At 46.1% G+C, this 25,657-nt stretch overlaps 7 protein-coding genes across 7 annotated transcripts; 4 read left to right on the plus strand and 3 right to left on the minus strand.

Annotated features, from left to right (window-relative positions):
* Positions 1–217: 217 nt before the first annotated feature.
* Positions 218–3,999, plus strand: PG994_000934 (uncharacterized protein; the record flags this gene model as incomplete). The annotated part of the gene is given in 5 exon segments (XM_066852343.1): positions 218–299; positions 365–1,690; positions 1,708–3,018; positions 3,095–3,203; positions 3,270–3,999. 5 exon segments carry the CDS (start codon positions 218–220, stop codon positions 3,997–3,999), a joined length of 3,558 nt encoding a protein of 1,185 aa, XP_066720484.1.
* Positions 4,000–5,537: 1,538 nt separating this feature from the next.
* On the minus strand, positions 5,538–5,945 carry PG994_000935 (uncharacterized protein; the record flags this gene model as incomplete). Its single annotated transcript, XM_066852344.1, has 1 exon — positions 5,538–5,945. One exon carries the CDS (start codon positions 5,943–5,945, stop codon positions 5,538–5,540), a length of 408 nt encoding a protein of 135 aa, XP_066720485.1.
* A 9,930-nt stretch (positions 5,946–15,875) lies between these two features.
* Positions 15,876–16,498, plus strand: PG994_000936 (uncharacterized protein; the record flags this gene model as incomplete). Its single annotated transcript, XM_066852345.1, has 2 exons — positions 15,876–16,270; positions 16,330–16,498. The coding sequence occupies 2 exons, from the start codon at positions 15,876–15,878 to the stop codon at positions 16,496–16,498; spliced, it is 564 nt and encodes a 187-aa protein (XP_066720486.1).
* A 723-nt stretch (positions 16,499–17,221) lies between these two features.
* On the plus strand, positions 17,222–19,737 carry PG994_000937 (uncharacterized protein; the record flags this gene model as incomplete). Its single annotated transcript, XM_066852346.1, has 4 exons — positions 17,222–17,243; positions 17,393–18,812; positions 18,880–19,319; positions 19,463–19,737. The coding sequence occupies 4 exons, from the start codon at positions 17,222–17,224 to the stop codon at positions 19,735–19,737; spliced, it is 2,157 nt and encodes a 718-aa protein (XP_066720487.1).
* Positions 19,738–20,519: 782 nt separating this feature from the next.
* Positions 20,520–21,594, plus strand: PG994_000938 (NAD(P)-binding protein; the record flags this gene model as incomplete). Its single annotated transcript, XM_066852347.1, has 2 exons — positions 20,520–20,946; positions 21,041–21,594. The coding sequence occupies 2 exons, from the start codon at positions 20,520–20,522 to the stop codon at positions 21,592–21,594; spliced, it is 981 nt and encodes a 326-aa protein (XP_066720488.1).
* A 144-nt stretch (positions 21,595–21,738) lies between these two features.
* On the minus strand, positions 21,739–22,214 carry PG994_000939 (uncharacterized protein; the record flags this gene model as incomplete). The annotated part of the gene is made up of 2 exons (XM_066852348.1): positions 21,739–22,145; positions 22,190–22,214. 2 exons carry the CDS (start codon positions 22,212–22,214, stop codon positions 21,739–21,741), a joined length of 432 nt encoding a protein of 143 aa, XP_066720489.1.
* A 1,834-nt stretch (positions 22,215–24,048) lies between these two features.
* PG994_000940 (uncharacterized protein) lies at positions 24,049–25,108 on the minus strand (the record flags this gene model as incomplete). Its single annotated transcript, XM_066852349.1, has 2 exons — positions 24,049–24,885; positions 25,043–25,108. 2 exons carry the CDS (start codon positions 25,106–25,108, stop codon positions 24,049–24,051), a joined length of 903 nt encoding a protein of 300 aa, XP_066720490.1.
* Positions 25,109–25,657: the final 549 nt, after the last annotated feature.

Raw genomic sequence — 25,657 nt, forward strand, 5'->3', positions numbered from 1 at the left:
GGTCAAATGACATCGAATCCATGCACCCAGCTCCCAACCCCGATAACCATCCTCCAGCACTACGACTCTACAACCCCAACACTCACTACACACCACCTGGCAATCCGATATTTGCAGATGAGCATGGGCATGATGTGGTAGAGACGATTTCACCTCCCAGGCTCTTCCTCTGATGTGCATCCCCGCCTAGCCTGCTGGAGGCAGAGCTGCCGCCGTCATGCTTTCTGCCTTTACCGCCCGCCCCATCATCGAGCTCAAGGCGCGCGACAAGTCCAAGATCGAGACCATCCTCGCAAATGGTATGTATTGCCTACTGATTACTTGCCGACATGGTCATTTGCTGAAAAGTCTCCAAATTTCTCAGGCGATCGCGTGCTTGTGGGCTTGAACACAGGCTCTCTACGGGTTTACCGACTCAACAATATCTCCCTCTCCAATGGCAACAGCAACAACAACAACAAGAACAACACCACCACCACATACCACTACGCCCATGCTAACAACGGCAGCACCACATCCGAGCCCAGCAGCCTCCCCGACACCATAACACCTCCGAACTCCCAATCCGGCCCGCGGTCCTCGAAACCCACCGACCTCCTGCGCGAGGTCGAGAAGTTCTCCACGCGCGCCGTCGAGCAGCTGGCCATCATCAAAGAAGCCAACACCCTCATCTCCCTCTCCAACTACCATGTCTCCCTCTACGACCTCCAGACCTACGAGCTCATCGAGACCATCCAGCGCACCAAGAATGCGAGCTGCTTTGCCGTCACGAGCAACATTGTCAAAGATGGCGCCACCGGCATCCCCGAGATCATCTCCCGCCTCGCCGTCGCTGTCAAGAGGAGGCTGTTGCTGTGGAGCTGGCACGAGAGCGAGCTGGGCGACGAAGTCACCGAGATCGTCCTGCCCGAAGCCATTCGCAGCGTGACCTGGGCCACGGCCACCAAGATTGTCTGCGGCATGAATGCTGGTTTTGTTCTCGTCGATGTCGAGACCTCCATCACGACCGAAATTGCCGCCGCCGCCACTGCCGCGACGGGACAGGCAAGCCGTTTTGGGGCGGCCAGCATGGGCTACATGGGACTCGGCGGCTACATGCCCAAGCCGCTGGCTGCGAAGCTAGCGGACGGCGGGATGCTGCTGGCCAAGGATATCAACACATTGTTCATCGACACCGACGGCAAGCCCATTGAAAAACGCCAGATCCCATGGCAAAATGCACCCGACAACATCGGTTATAGTTACCCCTACATACTGGCCTTGCAACCGCCGAGCAAGGGCGCCCTCGAAGTTCGAAATCCAGACACTCTCAGCCTCCTGCAGAACATCAACCTGCCCGGTGCGGCCCAGTTGCACTTCCCGCCGCCGACCTACAGCCTGGCCCATGCCGGGAAAGGCTTCCACATCAGTAGTGACAGGTGCGTATGGAAGATGGACGCCACCGACTACGACGCCCAGGTCTCGGACCTCATACAGCAGGGTTTGCTCGACGAGGCCATCAGCGTCCTGGGGATGCTCGAAGACGCGCTGCTCAAGGATAAGACCGGGACTATGCGCGAAGTCAAGATGCGGAAGGCCGAGGTGCTGTTCAAAGCCAAGCGGTACAGGGAGAGTATGGATCTCTTCAACGAGGATGAAGTGCGGGCCCCTCCCGAGCGAGTACTGAAGCTGTTCCCGCGGATGATTGCCGGTGATTTATCTGGGAAGCGCAGGCGGACGAAGAAACGGTCGCGACGGCATCGGAGACAGACCAGCACGAGGAAGACGGTCCGTCAGATGAAAAGAAGACAGTAGACGGAGATGAGGCCAAGGACGAACCCATCGAAGCTGCGTCTCCATCCAAAGCGGGTGCCGGCGCCTTTTCCAAGTATTGGCCCCTTGGCGGCGGACACAAGAAGACCGACTCTGATGCTGCTTCCATTATGTCCAAGAAGGGCCCAGCCACAACCTTGAAGGATGATGATGCTTCCAGCATCAAAGGGTCGGACGTTGCTTCAGTCACCAATGCCAAGGACGAAGGGCCCCTGTCTGGCGACGACCTGAAGTCGGCCGTGGGAGAGCTCAGGTCATATCTTGCCGGTACACGTGCTCGCCTCCAGCGATACATCGACCCTGTTACCGGCAAGCTGAAGCGCCAAGCCTCGTCCTCCACGGAACCCTCGATAAGCTCGACCGAGGACCCATTCACCACATTACTCACGGGCTCAGCTGACCCCGAATCCGACCAACAATTGGCAGAGACTTTACGGACCACCTTCATCATTGTTGATACCGCGCTGTTCCGAGCCTATATGTACAGTACGCCAGCGTTGGCTTCCTCTCTCTTCCGGATTGCCAACTTCTGCGACCCGAAGGTCGTGAACGAGAAGCTCCTCGAAAGCCACCGCTACAACGACCTGGTGGAGTTCTTCAATGGCAAGAAACTGCATCGCGAAGCTTTGACTTTGCTGCGGCGTTTTGGGACAGCATCAGACGAGCCCAATGGTGACGGCGAGAAACCTGCTATGGGCGCCAACGATGTCCATGTGGACGTTGCGCAGGCAGATAGTCCTCTCGCAATACCCATCAATCCATCCGAGATCCCGCGTCAACTACGTGGGCCTCAACGGACCGTCATGTACCTCCAGGCTCTTCCGCCAGATCTGATCGACTTGATACTAGAGTTTGCCGAATGGGTACTCAAACGAGATCCCGACTTGGGCATGGATGTCTTCTTGGCCGATTCGGAGAACGCCGAGACACTACCCCGAGAGCGAGTATTGAAGTACCTGAGTGACATCGATGAGCTGCTCGAGATCAGGTACCTCGAACATATCATTGGCGAGCTGGGAGACGCCACGCCGGATTTCCACAACAGACTGGCGGAGCTTTTCATCGATGTACTGAAGGCCGGGGGAGGTGACGAACACGGCGGCAATGAGGGCGAGAAGGCGCCGATGATGCAACGGCTGATTAAGTTCCTGCGGGAAAGTAGGCAGTACAGTCTTAGTCGGGCTTACAGCATTATTCCCCGAGATGGTAGGTTTTCTGTTACTGCCCAGGTGTATGCCGATATAACGTCTCGAGACCCAGAGCTAACCCGAGTGAGTGACAGATTCGGCTTTCTACGAGGCGCAGGCTGTGATCTTGTCCAATATGGGCTCCCATAAGCAAGCCTTGGATATATACGTCTTCAAAATGCAGGACTACGGCAAGGCGGAAGAGTGAGTTGGATCAGTTCGGAAAACCGCTCTTGATCGGGTAACTGACAAAAACTGTAATTCAAATAGGTACTGCAACCGTATACACAAACTCCAAAGCGAGCCCAGCAGGCCGCCCTCGCCCACTTCCCGCCGGGACGATCGCCCGTCCTCGGCCAAGCCAGCCTTCTCCGTCCTGCAGCAGACTCAACCTCCACCTCCTCAAGCTCCAGATCAGCAGTATCAGGACGACCCAGACGGCGCCCCGTCCATCTACCACACCCTGCTCAGCCTCTACCTCACGCCAGCCCCGCCCCACAAGCCGAACCTGGAACCGGCGCTGGACCTGCTCTCAAAGCACGGCTCGCGGCTGCCGGCGGCGTCGACGCTGTCGCTCATCCCCGATGGCCTGCCGGCGACCAAGCTGGAGTCGTACTTCAGCGGGCGCATCCGGGCGGCCAATTCGCGGCTGGCAGAGTCGCGGGTCGTAGAGGGGCTGCGGAAAACGTTGCTGGTGGATACGCAGGCGATGCTGCTGCTGGGCGACGGGCTTGATGTCCCTGGTGGTGGCGGCGCTCAGGGCATTAGCAGCGGCGGCGGGGGACGCAACCGTCGCGTCGTGGTCGGCGAGGAGCGCGTCTGCGGCGTCTGCCACAAGCGGCTCGGGAACAGCGTCGTGGCTGTCCTGCCGGACAACGGGGTCGTGCACTACGGCTGTCTCGGGCGGACGGGCGGGGGGCCCACGGGGTTGAGGGGGAAGGGGCAGGTGGCTGGGTCTTGGGGGAGAGTTCTTGAAGAACGAACGGGGCTGGATAGCTGACTGACTGGAAGACTGTTGCTCAGGCTCGTCAAGGAAGAAGGTGGCCAGCCGCCTTTGTATTTGCATCTCGTTATCTACATGTGAGCATTTGTTGAGATTAGGACATGCTTTGCATTTTCACACAATGGAAAGCGAAGGGGGGAGGAAAAGCAAGCCAGGTGTGTGTGTGTGTGTGTGTGTGTAGCTGGGCAAGCATCAGTGGGGGTGTATGCATGAATGTGCGATGTGTTTTACGAGTCTTATGGTGCTTCTGATGGGGGTATCGAACCAGAAGAGAATGCTGCCTCTATGTATATATTGCGGCGAGATGCTGGTACGAGCGAGCATAGTGGAATACGCTCGGTGATGATGGTCCTAGGGGATTGTGTGAAGCTGCTGCTGGTGTGGAATTTGGAAATACCCGTATAGAGAATGCAAACGTCGTGGTTTTGGTTCCGGACATGATCCATCTTCGTCTATGGTTTGTTTTAAACTGCGTGAGATATTACTCATCAATATGCCTTGTTTCTCTCATTTACCCACCGTCATGGCACATGCGAATCTCCTGCATATCACATAGGATGAGCTGGGCACAGGAAGTAGATGGCTGTAGAGGACGGGACTTCTTATCTACATGTACCTATTAATAAGGGGGTAGGTAGTCCAGATACCAGTGCTTCTTCCCTAGGGGAAATGTGGTTCGTCTTCTCTACTCTCTTGAATGGCAAAACCAGTGATGACAGAGACTCATTTGAGTAACTAGTTGGCGTATCGCCTGACACCACCCGTTCCCATCAAATTCTACCTGTAGTACTCCAAATGGTGAGATTGTGTATCTCGGTTTCGTGGTCAACGGCCCTCACTGCTCCTAGTCGAAGGTTGATTGGTGACATAACCCACCCATCAATACGCATCCATCGTTGCTCTCGCCGTCATCTTGGTGTTGGAATCTCTTCCCGTGCAGCCCTGTCTCTCGCCCTCGTGACTTGGACTGGGATGGGGAGAGGAGTGACCACGCCAGGCATCTCTTTGGTATGATGTACTGAGAGACCGGAAACCAGTGAAGATTCTGGATCACCGTGGCAATCCAGAGAGAGCGCGATGGAGTATCTCATCGCTTCAGGTGGTGCCCTTGTCCTAAGGCTGGGTGCCCGCCCTTGCCATAGAGAGATGGCGATGGAGGACGAGGAACAAAGGGAGGCGGCGTCCCTGGAAGCGCGGCGGAGGCGGCGGTTGGTATGCTGGTATGCTGCTGTCATACTTCGAGCCGTGCTGAGGAGGCATGGCCGCTGCTGCTTCGTAGGGGGGCAGGCCATCATCCTCGCTATGTTTGTCCAGCAGTATCCCAAGCAGCTTGTTTCCTTTTCTTGTCTTGCAACCCCCACGGTCTGCGACAATTGTTACTCGCGCACCGCGCACCCAATTCTTCTTTCGAATCTCGATCTCAGGGTGCCGTCTTCCTCCCCTTCTTCTTCTTGCCTTGTTCTTCTTCCTGATGAATGGAGCATTGGTGAGCCGATGGTTCCTCTTTGCCGCTTCTCGAGTCTCGGTGGTTTCTTTCAAACCTCGTCATCTCCCTCCACAACCTCCTCTCCGTAATTCTGCTCCTCGGCGTCCTCGTCGGCGATGACCTTCTGCTGGTTGTTGTTCTTGCGCTTCTTGCTCTTGCTGGAGGTGGGCTCGGTCGTGGCCGAGGGCGCCGAGGCGGGGTCCCGGATCTTGTCGGCTTCCATGCGCGCCGTCAGGGCGTCGTTGATGCGGGACTGGTGGTCCGAGACGGCGGCGCGGAGGCGGGCGAGGTAGGCGGACTTTTGGGCCGTCGTCAGGGTTGCTTCGGCGGTTATTCCATCAGTGGTGGCAGTAGTGGTAGTGGTGCTGTCGCTGCCGCTGCCGCTGAGGGACAGGTCGGTGGTGAACGTGAAGGCGTCGCTGTGCGGCGCCTCGGAGTGGGTTTGCAGGGTCGGCATGGCGGAAGAAGGAATCGGAGATATTTTGCGACACGCACGAAAGAGATTGGCCGAGTGGTAGCAGTGACGTTTGGCGGTGGTGATGATACCTGGACAGAAATTGTTGCTGGTGTTGGAGTTGAGGGTCATTTGGATGGTGGGGTCGCGGGGTAGCTTTTCCCTTGGGCGCCGCTGTGGCTGAAGAACCATCTGTTACTTGAACTGATACACTACAATCACAGCACTGTGCACATCCCTGCCGAGCGAGCGGATCTCAGTTAATTGGTACTTAATGTATATGTACTGTACTTGTACTTCAGCTCGGCAGCCATTTGATGCTGCTCACGAGGACAGACAGCCCATCGCGGGTAGGCAATCTTTTTGGTGACCAAGCCAGCCCGGTCCACTTCGTCAGCTGCTTCATCGAGTCCCCTACTTTCTCATCCACCGCTTCGTCTTCCTCACAACATGTGCCTACAAGAGGCTTGGACCTTGCTCTCCAGTCCCTTTGCCCCTCAGTCATTCAATATGTATGTACATTGTCCAATTAGTGGGCAAATATCACGAAATCTGCAATGCCGGGAGGATGGACAGAGATCTCATTAGCCATTAGACGGAACTAGTAACACATATGAACATATAATGCAGCTAATCTTAACCCCATGGCTTTTTTAAGTTATTAAATATATAATTTTAGTTATAAAAGAGTGATTTAAATAATTTATAATAGGGGTTAATTATGTATAAATATTACATGTTTTTTAAATTTATTTTAAGTTTAATTTATTAAAAGTTAATAATTAAATAAAGTTTTAAATTATTTATAATTTACTTTTTATAATATATTAAAAAAGTTAAAGTATAAATCTATATTTATAAAGTAATTTTAATTTATTCTTAATAAATTTAATTTAATATTAAAAATAATTTATAATTTATTTTTAAATATATTTTTATTAAATAAGCTTTTATATATACGTATAAGTGAGGGCTTAAGTGGTGTTATATTATTATATTCTATTATTTATATTTATCTTTAATACGAGCTGCGAGGGGTATTATATACCCATCTTTATGAAATAAAAAAAGGTTCGTACGCATAGGCATATATTACTCTTTTTAAAGTAGTATAGAAAACCTTAGTATTACGACCTAGCCTAATCATGCGGCCTAGACCTATAAGTTAACGGCACGGAATTACGATACCCCGACCGGGCTACGATATTACTAGTATTAATAAAACCGCTAATTATATTAATATAAACTTACTTATACTTCGCGACCGATTAACGCTTCGTACGAATACTCCGCGACTAGCGATAAGCCGGATGGGCTCCTAAGTAAAAAGGACAAAGGATAGAGGTCACGTAACGGATTATAAAAATCACTAGCTTAAGGGGAATAAGTTATTAAACTAATAAGCCTAAAGGTTTAAAGGATTATTAATTAAATTAAGAATAAACTATTAAGCTAAAAGAATTAATAAAGGAAAAATTAGATATATAATAATAAACGTTCCTTATATTTTTTATATAAATACTCTTTACTTTAATAATTAATTTAAATATTAATCTTAACCTATTAATAAAATATATTACCTTAATAACCTTATTATAAATACCCTTATATTTATACCTTTAAGTTATATTTATTTTTACGGTTATTATATATTATATTAATAAAAGCGGACCTTTATCGCATGTTTAAATACTCTCTTATATTACTAAATATAAACCCTTCGATACGTTTTATTAGGTTTTTATTTAAACCTTTAATAACGTTCGTTATATTTTAATTACTTTTATTCTTACGAATTACTACTTAAACCTTTAAATAATAACACCTATAAAAACCATATCTACACCTAGACTTAATAATACCCCTCGTTACGGGAAGGCCTCTATCACCACCGTAAGAACTTCTTAGCGAGATCCTGCTATAGAGGTAAATAGCGATAATAATAACGACGGCCTTACCCGATAAGCGTTAATTAAATAAATTAAAGAATTTAAATAAAAAAGCGCTAATTATTAACACTACTACGCTAAGCTCGAAAAGGAACGTAATACCCTCTTAACATAGGAAAACCTAGGATAAACACCCGATATTAATAAGCTACGCGAGGAAGTACGTCTCCTTTATACCGCCGCTAATATTATTTAAACCCTTATCATATTAAAAAAAGGAATAAAAATTAATTTACCCACGCCGTTTAACGGAACGAGTAAAAACTTGCGAAAGTTCCTCGTTTAAGTTAAAGCCTATTAATAGTTTTATAAAAGAACGTTTTAAAACCTTACTTAGCGAGTCGTTTACGCTGCCTCGTTTTTTAAAAGTAAGGCGTTCGCTTAATTCAAACCCTATTTAAATAAACTTATAAAAAACGATTAATAAATAAAATTATGCCGTATAAAAATATAACGAATTTTCGAAAGTTATAATAGCTTTAAAAACGCCTTTAAATCACTCTTCTAAGACCTCGACAAAAAACGATAAGTAAAAAGAGAGCTTAAAACTCTTAAGTAAAAAGGATTAGCCGCCGCTTACACCGCCGAGTTCTGACGCATTATAACCCGACTAAACTATACCGAAGCTATTAAAATTATAATATATTATTAAAAATTAAAAGAGAACATTAAAAACGAACTTAACCGGCTCGATACCCCCGATAATTTCTTTTCGTATATAGAGCTCATAATTAAGATTAATACTCGCATATATAAACGATACCGTAAAAAATAAGGCGGATAATAACAATAAACTAGTCGGATCTAAGCTAATATAAAATAACCACGTTACTATTATAATATATAGCTTAGAAATATTACCGCGTATAATTACTATAATAAACTTATAGATCTCGACGCTATTAAACATAATAAAAATAATAAAAAATAAAGTATCACCTGCTATAATTATTAAAAAAAAGGTATTACTTTTAAAAATACCGAGCCCCGAAAAAAGATTAGAAAATCCCTGAAGAACAATATATTAACGCTATACGAAACGAGAACACCCCTATACCAACTATTAAAAGAAGTAGCGCTACTACTAATTATAGCAGCTTATTTTAAACAGCCTATTATAATAATAAGTACACCTCCTACTTAACAAACAAAGAAAAAACGGGATAATTCTTTAAAACCCTAAAAAATAAGAGTAGCCATAACCGAAGCCTCGCAATAATAAGCCGAGAGCGCGCCCCTATATATAATAAAGGAAGCGATTTTATTAAAAATACCACGAGCCAGCCAGAATAGTCGACGGGCTACGAACGCCTAATCGGTATACTAATAAATAAGCTTATAAAAGAAGTTACCGAATTTAAAAACTTTAAAAATAACAGATAACTAACTATCTTAAGTATCCCCTACCCAGACTTAAAACACCTATGCCAAGTACTTATTACGGCAGGATTTAATTAAAGAGTCCGCGGCAACTACGCAATAAATAATAACCCCTAAATCTCCCCTATAAACGAAACACACTTCACGCTCTTATAAATTTCATACGTATATAACGCTTATACAAAATACCTTATAAAAAAACTTAAAAACGAATAATTTCCCCGATAAATAAATAAATAAACTATTATAAACTTACACCCCGATTATATAATTAAAAAGGTTAAAACATCGATCACTAATAAACGACACGTATATTTATTAATATAAAAAGATTTAAAGTAGCTATAAAAATACTACTTAAAAAAACGGGATTAAAAAGAGTACGTCGAGAACTAATACCTCGAACACGCCTAAAAAAAATCGCGAGCTTATAAACGTTTAAAAAGAAGCGCCTAATACTTTTAGGACGCACAGGTATACGCTTAATAAAAGAACCCCCTTACTATAATAAAGGACTTACAAAGCGCTTATAAACTTTAATAAACTTAATAAACCTCCGAACCGCCCGAAAAACCCGAATCTTAAGTATTAGGGACAGTACGGCACACGGGGAGGAATATAAAAACACTTCCGCCAAAATACCAAAAGGAAGCTCCCCACAAAGAAAGAAAGGAACGATAACAACAATAAAACGGTTAATCGCAAGACTTTATTACCTACCCAAAAAGACATCGGTCGGGAAATAAACGCCGCGGAATATAAAAGGATAATACTAAGCAGACTAAGAAAGGTCCCTATATTAAACAATAGATAAACAAGACATCCATAAGTATATTATCTTAATAATAAGCGTAAAAAAAGTCTATATTAAAGTATTACTCGATAACGGAGTATAAAAAAACTATATCTCACTACGAATTATTAACCGCTTAAAATTAAAATAATAAGAGAAAAACGCCTCATACCGATTTAAAACTATTAATAAAGGACTCATAACTTACGAAAATAAAGAAATACGAAAGAAAGTCGCGAACCTTCCGATTAATATCAAAAAACGTTATAAACGAATCTCGTATAATATTACAAACGTTACAAAATACGATATAATTTTAAAAATACCTTAATTACGGGTAAATAATTTTAAAATTAATTAAAAAATAGGTTAATTTTAATAAAATATACTAAAAAAAAGTTTAATTAATAAATAACGGTTTAAAAAATAACCCCCTAATAAACTTAAAATACTTAAAGTATATATTAGTATTAAAAAACCTAAGCTAAACGTTACGATAACTATACTAAAAAAGAACCCCTATTTATACTTATATATAAACTTAACCAGGAGTACGAATAAGCCCTAAAAGAGTATATTACGGAGAACCTCGAAAAAGGAATTATACGACTATCCACATCGCTAGCAGGCTTCCCTATCCTTTTCGTCCTTAAAAAAAGCAAAGACGGGAAACCTAAGTAGCGTATATATATCGATTATTAAAAACTTAACGAAATTATTATTAAAAACCGGTACCCTTTACCTTTAATTAGCGACTTATAAAATAAGTTATTATACGTTAAAATCTTTATAACGTTTAACCTCTTTAATATATATAACCTAATCCGTATTAAAGAAAAAAAAAGAATAAAAAACCGCGTTCCGAACAAAATATAAATATTTCGAGTACCGAGCTATGCCGTTTAAATTAACTAACGCGCCAACTAGCTTTTAATTAATAATTAACTATATTTTACGCGAATACCTCGATAAGTTCGTTATAATATACCTCGATAACATCCTTATTTACTCCGAGAATAAAAAATAATATAAAAAGCACGTAAAATTAATACTTTAAAAGCTATAAGACACTAATTTATTAATAAACCTAAAAAAGAGCGAGTTCTATTAACGAACAGTCACGTTCATAAAATATATAATATCCCCGGAGAAATATGAATAAAACAGTTAAAAATCGTAGCAATTAAAGAATAGCCCACGCTTATAAACGCTACGGAAATTAAATCCTTTTTAAAACTAGCTAATTATTACCGGATTTTCGTCCCTAAATTTAATAAGTTAGCGACACCCCTTATAAACTTAATAAAAAAAAACGAACTATTTAAATAAACGGAAGCGGAAAAAACCGCTTTTTAAATAATAAAGGAGCGAATCCTTAACGAACCAATATTTCGCGTAGCAAATCCAGCTAGACCTTTTAAAATCGAGACCGACGTATCGAACTATGAGATCGGGGGCAACTAAACTAACGGGATAATAACGGAAAATCGCACCTTATCGTATTCTTTTTAAAAAAGTTAAATAAACCCGAGCTTAACTACTAAATCCACGACAAGGAATTAATAATTATTATTAAGGTATTCGAAAAATAAAAACACTATTTTAGCGGAATAATAAAATTAATAAGGGTCTATACCGATTATAAGAATCTTATAACGTTCACTATTACGAAGGAGTTAAATAAACGATAAGTACGATAATTTAAATTTCTTTTAAAATTTAACTTCGTTATTATTTATTAAAAAGGTAGCGAAAACGGTCGCGCCAACGCACTAAATAGGCGACCCGACCACTAAAAAAAGCCCCATTTAAAACTAGAACTATCCTTAAATAGGACCAAGACGGTAACCTTGTGCTATTACGGTAACTAAACGCTACGAACCACGTTTAATATAACGACGAATAGATTACCAAGTTTAAACAACCGGGCCGAACCCTCGATTTTACTAATTACGCTAAAAATTACCTCGAAAACCGTAATAATCTTATTTTTTATCGAAATAAGATCTATATCTTTAAGTAATACCGGGAAAACTTTATTAAAAACTTCTATAAATACCCCGCGTATAGATACTAAAGAGTATTCAAGACCTAAAAGCGAATTACTAAGTAATTCGATTATAAAAACCTTAAACTAACCGTGGCCAAGGTTATTAATAAATACGACCTGTATAATAAAGCTAAGTCCGTAAAATATCGACCGTACGGAGAGTTATAACTAATTCTACCGCTAAACCGGGTATAAAAAACGATCGCGCTCGACTTTATAATTAAGCTACCCCTATAAAAAAAAACTATTAACTAAAGTTAATTATAACAGTATCCTAGTAATTACGAATAAACTTACGAAGTACACCTACTTTTTACTATATAAAAAGTTTAGTAATACTAGCGATCTAGCCTATACCTTCCTCTATATTATTATTAACTAGTACGGGTTATTAGAAATAATTATTTCTAATCGAAATAAGTTATTTAAGGCTAAGTTTTAAAAATTATTTATAACGTAACTCGGTATTAAGTATAAATTATCCACGGCTTACTACCCTTAAATAAACGGATAAACCGAGAAAATAAATTAAACTTTAAAATAATACTTACGTTACTACGTTAACTACGAACAAAACAACTAAATAACGCTATTACCTATAACGTAATTCGTATATAATAACGCTAATAACGAAATAATACGCATTTTACTATTTCGGGCCAACTATAAGTACGACTTAAAAATTACCCGGAAACCCCTAAAAAAAAAGTTAATACTTACCGCGATTATATAAGTCGAAAAATTAAAAAAAAACTATAAATAATATTATAACGAAACCTTACCTTCTTTTAAAAACGAATAAAGAAATACGCCGACTAAATAAAATTAAAAAGACTAACCTTTAAAAAGGGAGAAAAAGTTTACCTCTTCTAACGAAACATTAAAATAAAGCGACCTAGTATAAAACTCGACTTTAAAAAGATTAAATTATTTGAAATTAAAGAAATTATTTTAAAAACTAATTACCGATTATCGCTATTTAAAATAATACGGATATATTTTATATTTTATATTTCGTTACTCGAATTAATAGCCGAAAAAACCCTAATCGATATATAATTAAAAATCGAAATAAATTAATATAAATACGAAATCGAGGAAATTAATAATAATAAAAAAAACGAGGATTCTAATATCTCGTTTAATGAAAAAAGTACTTACTAAAAAATAATACTTAAAAACTTAAAAAACACTTAAAAAACGCCTTAAAAAAGCTTTAAAAGTTTAAAAAAAAAACGAGAACGAAAAATTAATATCCGTCCCGAACTAATCGATTACGCTAAACATACCAAAATTATAAACGTTAGCTACGGCCTTAAATTTAATACGCTCCTACGTCTTTAACTCGTCTAAAGAACGGAGGCCACGCTTCGCTATTTTAATACCACGAGTCACTAAGGACTCCCGCTAAACCCTAATCCGCTCTAGTCGGAGGAAAGCCTCTTAAACCTCCTAATAAACCCGTTCTAAAGCCTCGCTAACTTAACGAAACGAGTCACTAACTTCCTACTCTATAATACGAAGGCGACGAAACTCGTCTATAATACGAGAAACGGCCGATATTAATATCCCCGAACCGTTATAAAACACCCCGAAACGAACGCACTTACGGTAACGACCTAAACCCTTTATTATTTTATATACTTATTTCCGGAACGAATATAAAAAATAAAGTATAACTTTAATATTAAACTCGTTAATAAATATAATAAAATTATAACGTTATTTAGTTTTTTTAAACTTAAAATAATAAAAGAATTTCTTAATATAATTAAATATTATAATAAATAATATATTATAATAAATAATATATTATAATAAATAATATATTATAATAAAAATAAAAATAAAAAACTTATTAAAAAACTTAACGAAATAAAAAAACTAAGGTATTTACGAGAACTTAATACTTTAAAAACAAAACAATCGGAAAAGGAAAAATAGTATTACGACCTAGACTAATTATGCGGCCTAAACCTATAAATTAACGGCACAGAACTACGATACCCCGACCAGGCTATAATACTACTAATATTAATAAAACCGCTAGCTATACTAATATAAACTTACTTATACTTCGTAACCGACTAACGCTTTATATAAATACTCCGTAACTAGCGATAAGCCGGATGGGTTCTTAAGTAAAAAGGATAAAGGACGGAGGTTACGTAACGAATTATAAGGATTACTAGCTTAAAAGGAATAAGTTACTAAGCTAGTAAGCCTAGAAGTTTAAAGGATTATTAATTAAATTAAGAATAAACTATTAAACTAAAAAAATTAATAAAAAAAGGATTAGATATATAATAATAAACGTTCCTTATATATTTTATATAAGCACTTTTTACTTTAATAATTAATTTAAATATTAATCTTAACCTATTAATAAAATATATTACCTTAATAACCCTATTATAAATACCTTCACATTTATACCCTTATATTATATTTATTCCTACGGCTATTACACATTATACCGATAAAAGCGGACCTCTATCGCACGTTTAAATACTCTCTCGTATTACTAAACATAAACCCTTCGGTACGTTTTACCAGGTTTCCATTTAGACCCCTGATAGCGTTCGTTACACTTAGTTCTTACTGTTTTAATATTCTATTAAGTTTTTATTTTATTTATTAATATGTATTTTTAATAATGAATTTTATATTATAATATATTTTAAGATAAAATATATAACGTAGTTTATTAATATTTCGTTTATATTATTTACTTTTATTATTTTTTAATGCTTTTAAACTTTAATATATAATAACTTTATAATTATAATATTTAATACTTTTTAAAAAAAATCGTATTATTTTAACGACTTAAGCGATACGTATCGATCGGATTTTGAGTAATTAAAAAAGCGCGGTTAAAATATATAACGTTTCAAAACTTATTTTACGCGATTAATTATATAATACTTTATTTTAATACTAATATTAATATTTATAATTTAAAGTAAATTAAGTTAAAAAAGAAATGCTTTATAATTATATATATTAAATAAGCTTTCGTATATATATATAAGTGGGTTTTAAGTTTAATTAAAGTTATATTACTATATTTTATTATTTATTTCTATCTTTAATACGAGCTGCGAGGGCTATTATATACCCCTCTTTATAAAATAAAAAAAGGGTTCGTACATATAGGCATGTGGCACCCCTTTTAGAGTAATATAAGCATTTAACTATTTTAATAAATAATAACTTTTAACTCGATTTATTAATTAATATAAAATAATAATATTAAAAATTATTATAATATATAATTAAATTTAATAAAAAAAAGCATTACATTAACCTAATACACTTAAACCACCAGGTGGCTTACTAAGCTAATTTTTTAATTAATTAATATAATATACCAAAAGGCTCTTAGTGGCTTACCAAGGCTGTATGGTTGGTTGGTTGCCAATCATGGTGGTTTCGGTTGGTGCATTAACAGCCTTGCACTCACGCAACGTCCACTTTTGTCCAACAATGGCCATTAAACCTGGTCAACCGACAAGACGCCGTCTATACCCATGATTTCACTGCTTTCCTACATTCCAACCAAGTGGCAGATATGACCCACCCGTCGTCCTCATTGCAGCTTTTCACCAGACCTCTTCTTCCCTCCATCAACCCCAGACTGCTTCCATCCCACAACTCAATTCTCTCCTCGCAAAGACGTCTTTCAGGTTGTCAATCTGATTTCATTTCATCCTGGATTCCAACACACATTCCTCACTGAGATCTCCTTCACTACCACAATGAAGAATTTTGCCTTCATTCTTGTCATCCTGTCCACTGCCTGGTGTGCCGCAGCTGGCCTCATCAGACATGGCAACCTCACTGCCCTCGACTCGAATTCCAGCGCTCTGCCCCATGTGGAGCCTTGGATCGACGGCACTATTGGATGGACACCCTCGTCGTACTGGGAAAAACTTTGCTTCGTCCCCAAGATAGAGATGCTTTCGGGAAGTGGTACGAACATCTTCAAGGCCGACTGTGCTAGTCTCGCCGGGAGAATATATAACGAACCCGGGACACTGGACTGTGACGGGTATGCCAGCTGTAAATCCGGCGACTGCGGCCTTCAGGCCAGTTTCGATTCCTGCTCTGTCTCGGTAGCACGAACCAATGGCCATCCAGAACTCGAGTTCTAGTACGTTGTTTCTTGACTCCTCAGCCGCGAATAGATAGGAAACACATAATAACACACAGCCACCCCAGCGTCGGCAACAAAGACGTCTACGGCTGGCTTAATCAGGCCAGGGAAGCCTACAAGGACCCGATCTACATGCACGTGACCCAGGGTAGTGAAGAATGCAAGGGGAAGGTCAGCGAGTTGGATTCATATCCGAAAGTGTGCTGGAAGATTTCCAAGGGATGAGACTCTCCGTGACGGTCAGCGGCAATGGATCGTGTATGGGGTCAGCATTCATCAGAGAATGGATGTGCTTGCATGATTTCATCACTGTACCGCAGAAAGGAGGTTACACTACAAGGCTTTGTTTGGAGCTGCATGTATTTGCTGACACAATGAGGGACATACTTTTGAAGGGTCTTGGGGAACATCTTCACCGATGCGTCGAACTAGGCGACGGAATAGATATAGATGCAATCAATGCAAAACTGGTTCTTTGGCAATCCCCGTCTGTCCAGACGCCGATCTTTGTCGAATCCACACTGCATTAGACGTTAATGCATCTCTTCATTCGCTCTAAGACGGTGCATCTTCTCTTTGCATGCCCAGATGGTTGTTGTCCTATGTTGGTAATTTGCCATTGAGCTTCATTGGAAAGCGTGCGCGACGTAAAGCAGCCTGGCTGTGTTCCAGGAAGTCGTTGCTCTCACAAATGCGCATCATAGTATTCCCTTCTGATGCGTCACGTATATAATAACGTGTTCCCTTCAGGATTCCAACGATGTATCGATTCCATTGTGAGGTATCCAATCATCATTGTTATCTCGTTGTAAGCTCATGACCATTGCTGCTCATATATCTCCAACTATCTCGTCACCAACACCGGGCGAAGTTATCCAAGACCAACGCAAGCATATTCCAGGGCGCGGATATTTCTCTACTACCACTCTGGTGTTTCATCACTTCTACATGAGCAGGGATACAGTAAAGGGTCCACGATCGAGGGAAGTTGAAGCCATGGAGCGCCCGGCTGAACCCAAGGATGAGTCATCCCCCCTAAACTCCGGGCAGCTCGACATAGAGCAAAGAATTATCCACCCTCTCCATTCCACTATCATCAACCGGGCTCTGCTGCGGGAGTGGCAGACGATGGGAGTTCGGTAACAGCCTTCAAGGCGGAAGACATCAGCGACGACCGAGACCATTCCCTGGAGTTATGGAATGCCGTGGCCGAGGTGATCGATCTGACCGAGGACGAGCCCGCCGTCAAAGCCCGTAGACAGACACCGTCCAAGCGAGGTGCAAAGGTGTTGACTCGCCGGAACGAGCCCATCGAGCCGCGGCTTGTCGTGGCTGACAGAGGCTCAATTGTGAAACGAGGCAACTTTGTCGAGCTCGAAGCCGCTTTACCTGGCATCTGGGAGGCCGCGTTCTTGCTCGTCCAGGAGGTGTACCGACCGGCCGACGACGACGATGGTGATAACGGCCTAATGCTCCGGGGTCTGCCGTTCACCCGCACCCGCTGTCTCCGCGGGAAGCTGCCCCGGTACCGCAACGAGGTTTGTCTGATTTTACAGATCGACGCGGACGACGACCGGCCCGATCACGTCCAGGCCGCCGTCGACGTCCCGCTGCGTCACGCGATGGGCACCCGCAATTTCCACTTCACCAATGCAATGTTCCCGGCCCACCGGTTCGACGGCACGTACGGGACGACCGCGGCGGACGTCGAACGCTATGCCCCGCTGACTTGTCGCTGGAAGTACCGGCTCGTTTACAAGGACGCCACATCTCGGGTGAAGACCAAGGCGGTTCCCACCGAGTTCGTGTTGGCTCATATCAATACCGACGACGAGGGGGTGAAGGCCAAGTTCAAGGTCAGGGAATCGGTTTTGATGAATCAGTGGCGTGGCGGCAAAGTGGAGGGTGGCTCGTACGACAAGGTAGCAGGCGTTGACCTTGCGGTCCGGGATAATCTGACGCTCATCGAAGACAATGATGAGAACCCAGGGACTGAGCAACAGGGGATACCAATGGTGAAGCCAGTTGGACAGCGCTACACCTTTGGTGACATGTTCTCCGGCGCCGGTGGTGCATCCTACGGCGCAAGGTGTGCCGGCTTCCACATCCGGACCGCGTGCGACCACTGGAAGGACGCGCTCGAGACGTACCGCCACAACTTCCCCGAGACGGAGCTGCACGCCAAGGACATCTTCGCGCTGCTGTCGGAAGTGCCCGACAACGGACCCGAGCTCCACGTCGACGTGCTGCACCTCTCGCCGCCCTGCCAGTTCTGGTCCCCGGCGCACACGGTCGAGGGTAAAAATGACGAGCAGAACATCGCAGCATTGATGTCGTGCCACCAGCTGATCCAAAAGTTCCGCCCGCGCCTCTTTACCCTCGAGCAGACCTTCGGGATCCTCGACCTGCGCTTCGAGTACTACTTCAACGCGCTCCTCGTCGGGTTCACGCAGCACGGCTACTCGGTGCGCTGGCGCATCCTGCGCCTCGAGAACTGGGGCCTGCCGTCGCCGCGCAAGCGCCTCGTCATCCTCGGCTCGTGCCCGAGAGCCGCTGCCGGACTACCCGCTGCCGACGCACGGCCAGGACCCCGAGCCGGGGTCCAGGATCAAACGCTATCGGACCGTGTACGAGTCTCTCCGGGGCCTGCCACCGCCCATTCATCTCGACGCTAATACTACTGCAAGGGACAACCCCCTCGCGAACTTGGCGGCGGACGTGGACCCCCTGCACCGCGTCCAAAAGCTCCGCGACGACACCCCCTGGGACCCGGACGCCGGCCTGCTGCGGCGCGCCATCACTTGCAACGGCGGCTACGGCAACCACCACTGGAGCGGCGAGCGCGACTTCACGCGGCGCGAGTACGCGACGCTCAACGGGTTTCCCCGCGGCTACCAGTTCCGGGGCCGCAACTACCAGCGGCAGATCGGCAACGCGTTTCCCGCACGGTTCACGCGCGCGCTGTACCGGCACCTGCGGGGCTGGCTCGAGCGGGCGGACGCGGGGTGGTGGTGGGGAATGTGCCGGGGGATCGGCAGGAGGTGGTGTTTGGGGAGGGGGATGAGATTTCGGATGATGAAGATGGTGGAAGAGGTGGTGGAGGTGAAGGTACTATTGGGCGCGGACGACGAAGAAGAAGGGGTGGCGATGTGCATGAAGAAGAAGAAGATGATGAGGTCGTGTTCGAAGGTCGGCGGTTTCGCAAGAGACAGCCTGCTACCCTTCCTGTTGTCGAGTGGAAAGATGATGAAGATGACGACGACATGGCCGACGACGATCTCATGGAGATTGATGGAACGGGTGGCGGCGACCTCATTCTCATCTCACAAACTCGTCCTGTGTTGCTGTGCGTGGACGCGAACCAGCGGGCGCCGCCGCCGCCGCCTAGGGACCCTTGGAATTTCCCGGCGTCTTCGCTCGAGGACCCGATTGACTTGGATAACGATGGAGATGCACTATATTGATGGTCAAGTACTGCATCATAGGGAAGTCTGAGACCATGGACGCATTGTAGGAGACAAGGTTGCGTTGATTCGCTGAGATTAGGTATCATGGACTTAGGGAGAGTTTAAAAAGCTTTTTGCAGCACGGAGAGTACAGTCCTCGATCCTTTGTGCATTCTGGCTGGTTTTCATCTTTACGCGCCACATAGGGCTCGGTGCTTCTATACAGATGATCGGAGCATGCAAGAATGCAGGCGAATACATTTATTTCTTCTATGGAAAGAAAATTATAATTAATCTATACTCGCTGTTGTTGCGATTGGTTCAGACATTATTCGCTTTGTCATAGGCACCCCTGAGCGGGATCCGCGGGTTGCCGACCGGCCGGTTCCACATCCGGCCAAGTCGGATACGGAGCAACCTTTCAACATTAAAATCCCGACCGCCGAGCAACCACACGCAAGCTCCCTGGCCACAAGGAGAGACTGGGAATTAGGCACGGAGGAACTCCAATCAAGCAACTCCACATACGGACTCTCTTGCACAATACGCAATATGCCGAAGTCCTTTGTCTGACATAGAACAGCGCGCCTGGGGGGCGGGCTCGGCGAGTCACGACTACGTCAACAACTATGATATATAAGGCACTTGCCACTTACTGGTAGGAATCAGAAAAGGTCTTCGTATAACGTAAAGAGTAAACACCCGGGAAAACAAGAACCACTCTCAACCACCTTTACAAAAACGCCATTGCCGTCTGCCGCGGGATCATCAACAGCTTTTCTCCGCACACAACCCCAACAATGGCTTACAAAAGCACCATCCTCATAACCGGCGGGACGTCGGGCTTGGGCTACCACGCAGCCCTCGACATAGCGCGTGCCTGCCCGGACGCCCAGGTCATCATCTCGTCGCGGTCCGACCGGGAGCAAGCGGCCGCCTCCATCCACAAAGCCCTAAAGCAGTCCAACGTCGTATACGCGGCGCTCGACCTGGGCGACCTGGCGAACGTGCGCGCCTACGCCGAGGAATTCGCGGCGGCGCGGCACCCACCTATCCGGGCCCTCTTGCTCAACGCGGGGCTGCAGTTCCCCGGCGAGGCGAAGACGACGGTCGACGGGCTCGAGGCCACCTTCGGCATCAACCACGTCGGGCACGCGCTGTTGTTTCATCTGCTGGCGCCGTTTCTGGCGGATAATGCGCGGGTCGTGATAACATCTAGTGGAACTCGTAAGTGGTTATCATAGCAGCATAACCGGCAATGCAAATTGTGCATTCATTTCAACAAGACTTGAGGACTAATCAAACACACTGAGCTGCAAAGACGACCCAGAGCAGTTCTCCGGCCTGCTACCGGCCATCTACACCAGCGCCGAGGCGCTCGCCCACCCGACGCCCGCGTTCGCCGCGTCGCAAGGCGGCCGCCAGCGCTACACCAGCAGTAAGCTGTGCAACGTGCTGTGGTGTTACGCTCTAGGGCGGCGCCTGTCCTCCGAGCCGCGGAGGCGCGGCATCATGGTCACGGTCATGTGCCCCGGGTTCATGCCGGGGACGGGGCTGGCGCGGGAGGCGAGCGCGGCGGCGCGGTTCCTGTTTCTGAAGGTGATGCCGTACACGATGCCGCTGCTGCGCGCTCTCTTGCGCACGTCCAATATCCACTCCCCGGCAGAGTCGGGGGCCGCGCTGGCTCGGCTCGCGGTGGGGGACGACGATGGGGTCCGGGGCGTCACGGGCAAGTACTTTGAGGGGCGCCGGGAGATCCAGTCCAGTAAGGACAGCTACGATGTCGAGAAGCAGGAGGATCTGTGGCGCTGGACGGTGGGGTTCTTGAGTGGCGGGGATGAGGAGGTCCGGAGACGGTTTGAGGAGGTCCGGTGATATGCTAGGACAACAGGGTAAATGGACTTGAAATATCCTAATGCCGTAGTCACGAAACTTGGATAGTATTTCTTTTAGGAACTGGCTAGAGACCTGTGAGTAAATAAATAAGTTACCTCTTTTGAATCCTACATGGGAATGCTTTCAGGCACTGTTCCGCCTCAGCTCTACCACTTGTTCTCCGTCATCCCTGGCATGATTGTATCCTACTTCATCATGTTCCTCCTCTAGGTCTTCATCGTGAACCGGCATGACCCAAGGCGTCCATGTATCATCCCTGAGTGGTACGTTGGTGTCATTGTCAAGGGCTGACCATTGCGCCTGGTCGTGTCGTCCGTACCCATTGGTGATTTGACTGGTGGCACTCATATTGGCATCCGTCCATCGGTTCGAGTTCGCATCAGGTGCTGCTAGGTACTGGAGGCTTGAAGCGTCCTGCGACCAAGCAAGAGCGTGCTGAGAGCCCAGTTGGTTGTTTGTCGTGACTGGTTGGGCAACCCAAGGGGCCGCTGTCGAATAGGGAAGGTGGACGTCGTCTGGGACATTGAAGCCTGCACATCAGTTGGCTCGTTCATTGTGGTGCTGTTGCCGCGACCTTGGTCCGTCTGATAGCGGGTCATGTCGTTCTGTGTACCTGACACAGCTCTGTTGCTCGCGTGGTGTCTTGGCCGGTGCCGACGATGATGCCGGGAGTGTCTGTCTCGTGAATTCTTGTTCGCGAATATCGTTAGTAGGCAGGTACATATAAGATGTGGTGAAACATACGTCTCTTTCGGGCATCTCGTCAATTCCTGAGTGTTGTTGCTAGTCGGGTTCTACAGAGGAGCTGTGGCGGTGCCTACCACAACTGTATACCGAACAATATTGATCTACCATGCTCCTTTTATAGAGGTTGAGGCTCTGCATTTTCTACGGCCATATAGTCGCAGTGGTGTCTTTGCCTCCAGCCGAATCCCCGAGGCCATCCCTCCTTTCTCCAATGTAAGAAGAAGACAAGTCATTTTTGAGCTGTCGATAATGCTTTGCCGTCTACTCGGCTTCAAATTACACATGAGGCATTCACGTCGTATTTGTTGGGCCTGCCCTACGCATTGGTCATAGTGTGGGGGTTGATGGCCGCCCTTGGCAGTTGTCAACGTAGACAGCCCAATGACTGATCTGCATGGCACACCGAAACATCAAGTGGTTGACATTGAGTGGTTTTCCCGATGGGCGTAATATGCCGGGTCGAGAACCTTGCCTGGTGTTGCAATTGACACCCTACAGCGGCCGGTCACATTAGACCCGCGTCGCCTTCACAACCATGCAGCAGCGGTTATTGGTCGTAGGCACGCACACACCTCTTAAAAACATATAGTAGGACCTAAGAGAAAGACTTTTGAGGGAAAGGCGTCTTTGCCTCGCTCGGCTCGTCGAGTGTTTCGGAGAAATGAACAGGTCGATTGGGGTTTTGTCTTTCCGGGCTACCGCAATTTGTGATATCTCTGAACTCGGGAAAGCATTGTAATGAGACACCTCGAAGGATGACCAATCAATCCCATTGTGTGTATCACAAGAAATTGGAGAACATGGGTATGGAGATGGCCAATCAAACCCCTTGCCCCTCGGGTTTCGCTAGGGCGCCTGTCACTACCCGTTCGACAAGGCCACCAAACCCGGAATCCGGGTTCATGGTATCAACAGAAAGCACGCTCGCTCTAGCTGTACTATCTCGCATGGAGCTTCTGAGATCAAAGTGTGCAGAAACGCCTGCACGTGCCCAGTTTCGCTGCTGCCAGCCGCAACTGGCTCCCGACAGCCGGCCTAAATATTGACTTATCACATAGCCCGCAAGGCAACCAACACTCCTTTTCCGTTTAAGCAGGTGATCCTTGGTGAAATCCTCCGCAAAGCGGGACTGGCGTGCATGGGCTCATAAGCTGCATGGTCTCGCCCGGACAATGAAGATTGTCCATAACCATACTAATTACGGAAAAAAGAAAGCAAAATGACAGAACATGGATATCTTATATAATATATCGGATAATGGTTCCTCTTATATTTTGCTACAAGGCTCAGGATGACAACGCCCAGCATCAAGGCCAATAATCACATGCCGTCGGAAGAGGGCGTCTAGGTGGAAAGAGTGATACTCAAATGTGGACTGTACAAAAACGAAAGGAAATAAGTTGAATTAAATACCTAAGGGTTCCGTAAACCAATCACCAACCCTCTTCCGGCTATCGGGCAAAGCCGGGCGTTGAGCCAAAGTTCTTCAGGGTACCAGCTCCGTCACTAGCTCTGTCAGTCAAGTCTTGTAAATGTGACAAGCATTTCCACTTACAGCGCACTTGGCGATTATCCAAATCGAACACACTGTAGAACGCGTTCAGGAACGGCAGCCCGAGCACCACCGTGACCTGCTTGTAGGGATGCTCCGCCTCGCCTCCAGGAGCTCGGTCGCCTGCAGGCTGATCAGGCACTTCTCCTTCCCGTCTGCCATGATGCGCCTCGGGGCGTACGCGGACGGCGGCACCTCGAAGGTCTGGCCAGGGTCGTCCCCAAGCCGAACACGAGGCTGGGCAGGCCCGGCTGCTGCGCGCAGTCCACCTCGCACCAGACGTTCATCACGTCGCACCCGAGCACGTGCATCTCCGGGAACAGGTACTCGACCCAAGCCCGTGGCAGGACCAGAATGTTCGCGGTCGAGAAGACAGCATGGGCGCCACCGTTGGGGAATTCCTCGCGGCGTGGGTTCGCCTCGCTTTCCCAGGCGATCGAGCGGAGCGACACGGCCCAAGCTTTGTTGCCAAAACCGCTTTCGGCGAGAAGAGGAATAGACCTGAAGTTTCCATGCTCGTACTTGGGGTTGGTGGAGCCAAAGGAGATCTCGCCGACGCGGTCCTCGTCACGAAGTCCCGTGGGTGGTTCGAGGGCGAATATGTTCGCTTTCAGCAGCCCGCCTTTGACCATGCTGGCCCAGGGCGATCGCATCGCCTTCGGGTCGTCGTCCGCCGTGTCGAGTTTCGGACTGAGGCCCAACGGCCCGTCGTAACCCTGGAAGAAGTGCAGAAAGGCGAGCGGAGCAGCGTACTTAGTGTCTACGAACGGCTGGCTCGCGACTTCTATCCCCGCCACGCGTAACATTTCGGACGCTCTCGGTCCCCTGAAGACCGCGCCCGCATAGTAGCAGTAGAAGTCTCCCGTGGAGGGACTGGGTACAAACGTCTCGGACTCGCCTGGGGAGAACCTCGAAGCCTCGTCCGCCATCCGGTCTTCGTCTTTCACGTGCTTGTCCAGGACGAATAGAGTCTCGGAGTCTCAGGTCCAGCAGCAGTCGGAACTGCTGCGGGGGCGTGCCAAGCGTGGCCGGGACCAAAATGCCCATTGGGGGAAAAGGGCGTATCCTTGCAGGCGCGTGCCCGCCATCAGTAAAGCCGCAGATGGAGGGAGTATGGGAAAAGCTCACGAAAACGTCGGCTCGGTTCCGCGAAGACACCGGGTCCGCCATCACAATCTGCTCGCTGTCGGCCATGGCTGCAGCTATGCCGTCGAGTAGCAAGCAGACAAGAGAAGCCCAGTGTTTGAGCATCGTATTGAAAAGGGGGCAGAGGATTGTGTGAAGTTTGGATCAAGTTGTTCTCTAGGTGGTGTAAGCATTCGATGGACAGAGGGGTTGCAGCTTAGGAGCATGCAATTGCGCTGACGAAGGTCCCCTTCATATGGTTTGACGCCCGCTCCTTGTCGGCCGAGTCTCTTGGCACAGCTGCTTACTAGCTGCGGCTTTACCGTAAATCAACAACGAGCCCAGATATAATAGGAAAGGGACTATTTAGGAAATCAATCTCTACGTCTGGGCCAATAAAGAACCTAGGCCGGTATCCCGGGTACAGAGTTATGTACGGAAGGCCAGCTGACAGAACGGTCTTGGCGGCTAGGAGGAAGGCTTAGAAATATTTCGATGGGACCTCCGTAGGGACAGGAGGATTACCTATTCCGATGTGCTTCCACCAATCCGTGCATATTCCGACGTTCGCTCAATCTGTTTCCAGGTGGTACGGATCCTTTATCTATTCAGGAGTGG

The sequence above is a fragment of the Apiospora phragmitis genome (genome assembly GCF_038363925.1).
Source record: "Apiospora phragmitis strain CBS 135458 chromosome Unknown utg000002l:1.0-5516284.0:1.0-5523493.0, whole genome shotgun sequence".
NCBI lineage: Eukaryota > Fungi > Ascomycota > Sordariomycetes > Amphisphaeriales > Apiosporaceae > Apiospora > Apiospora phragmitis.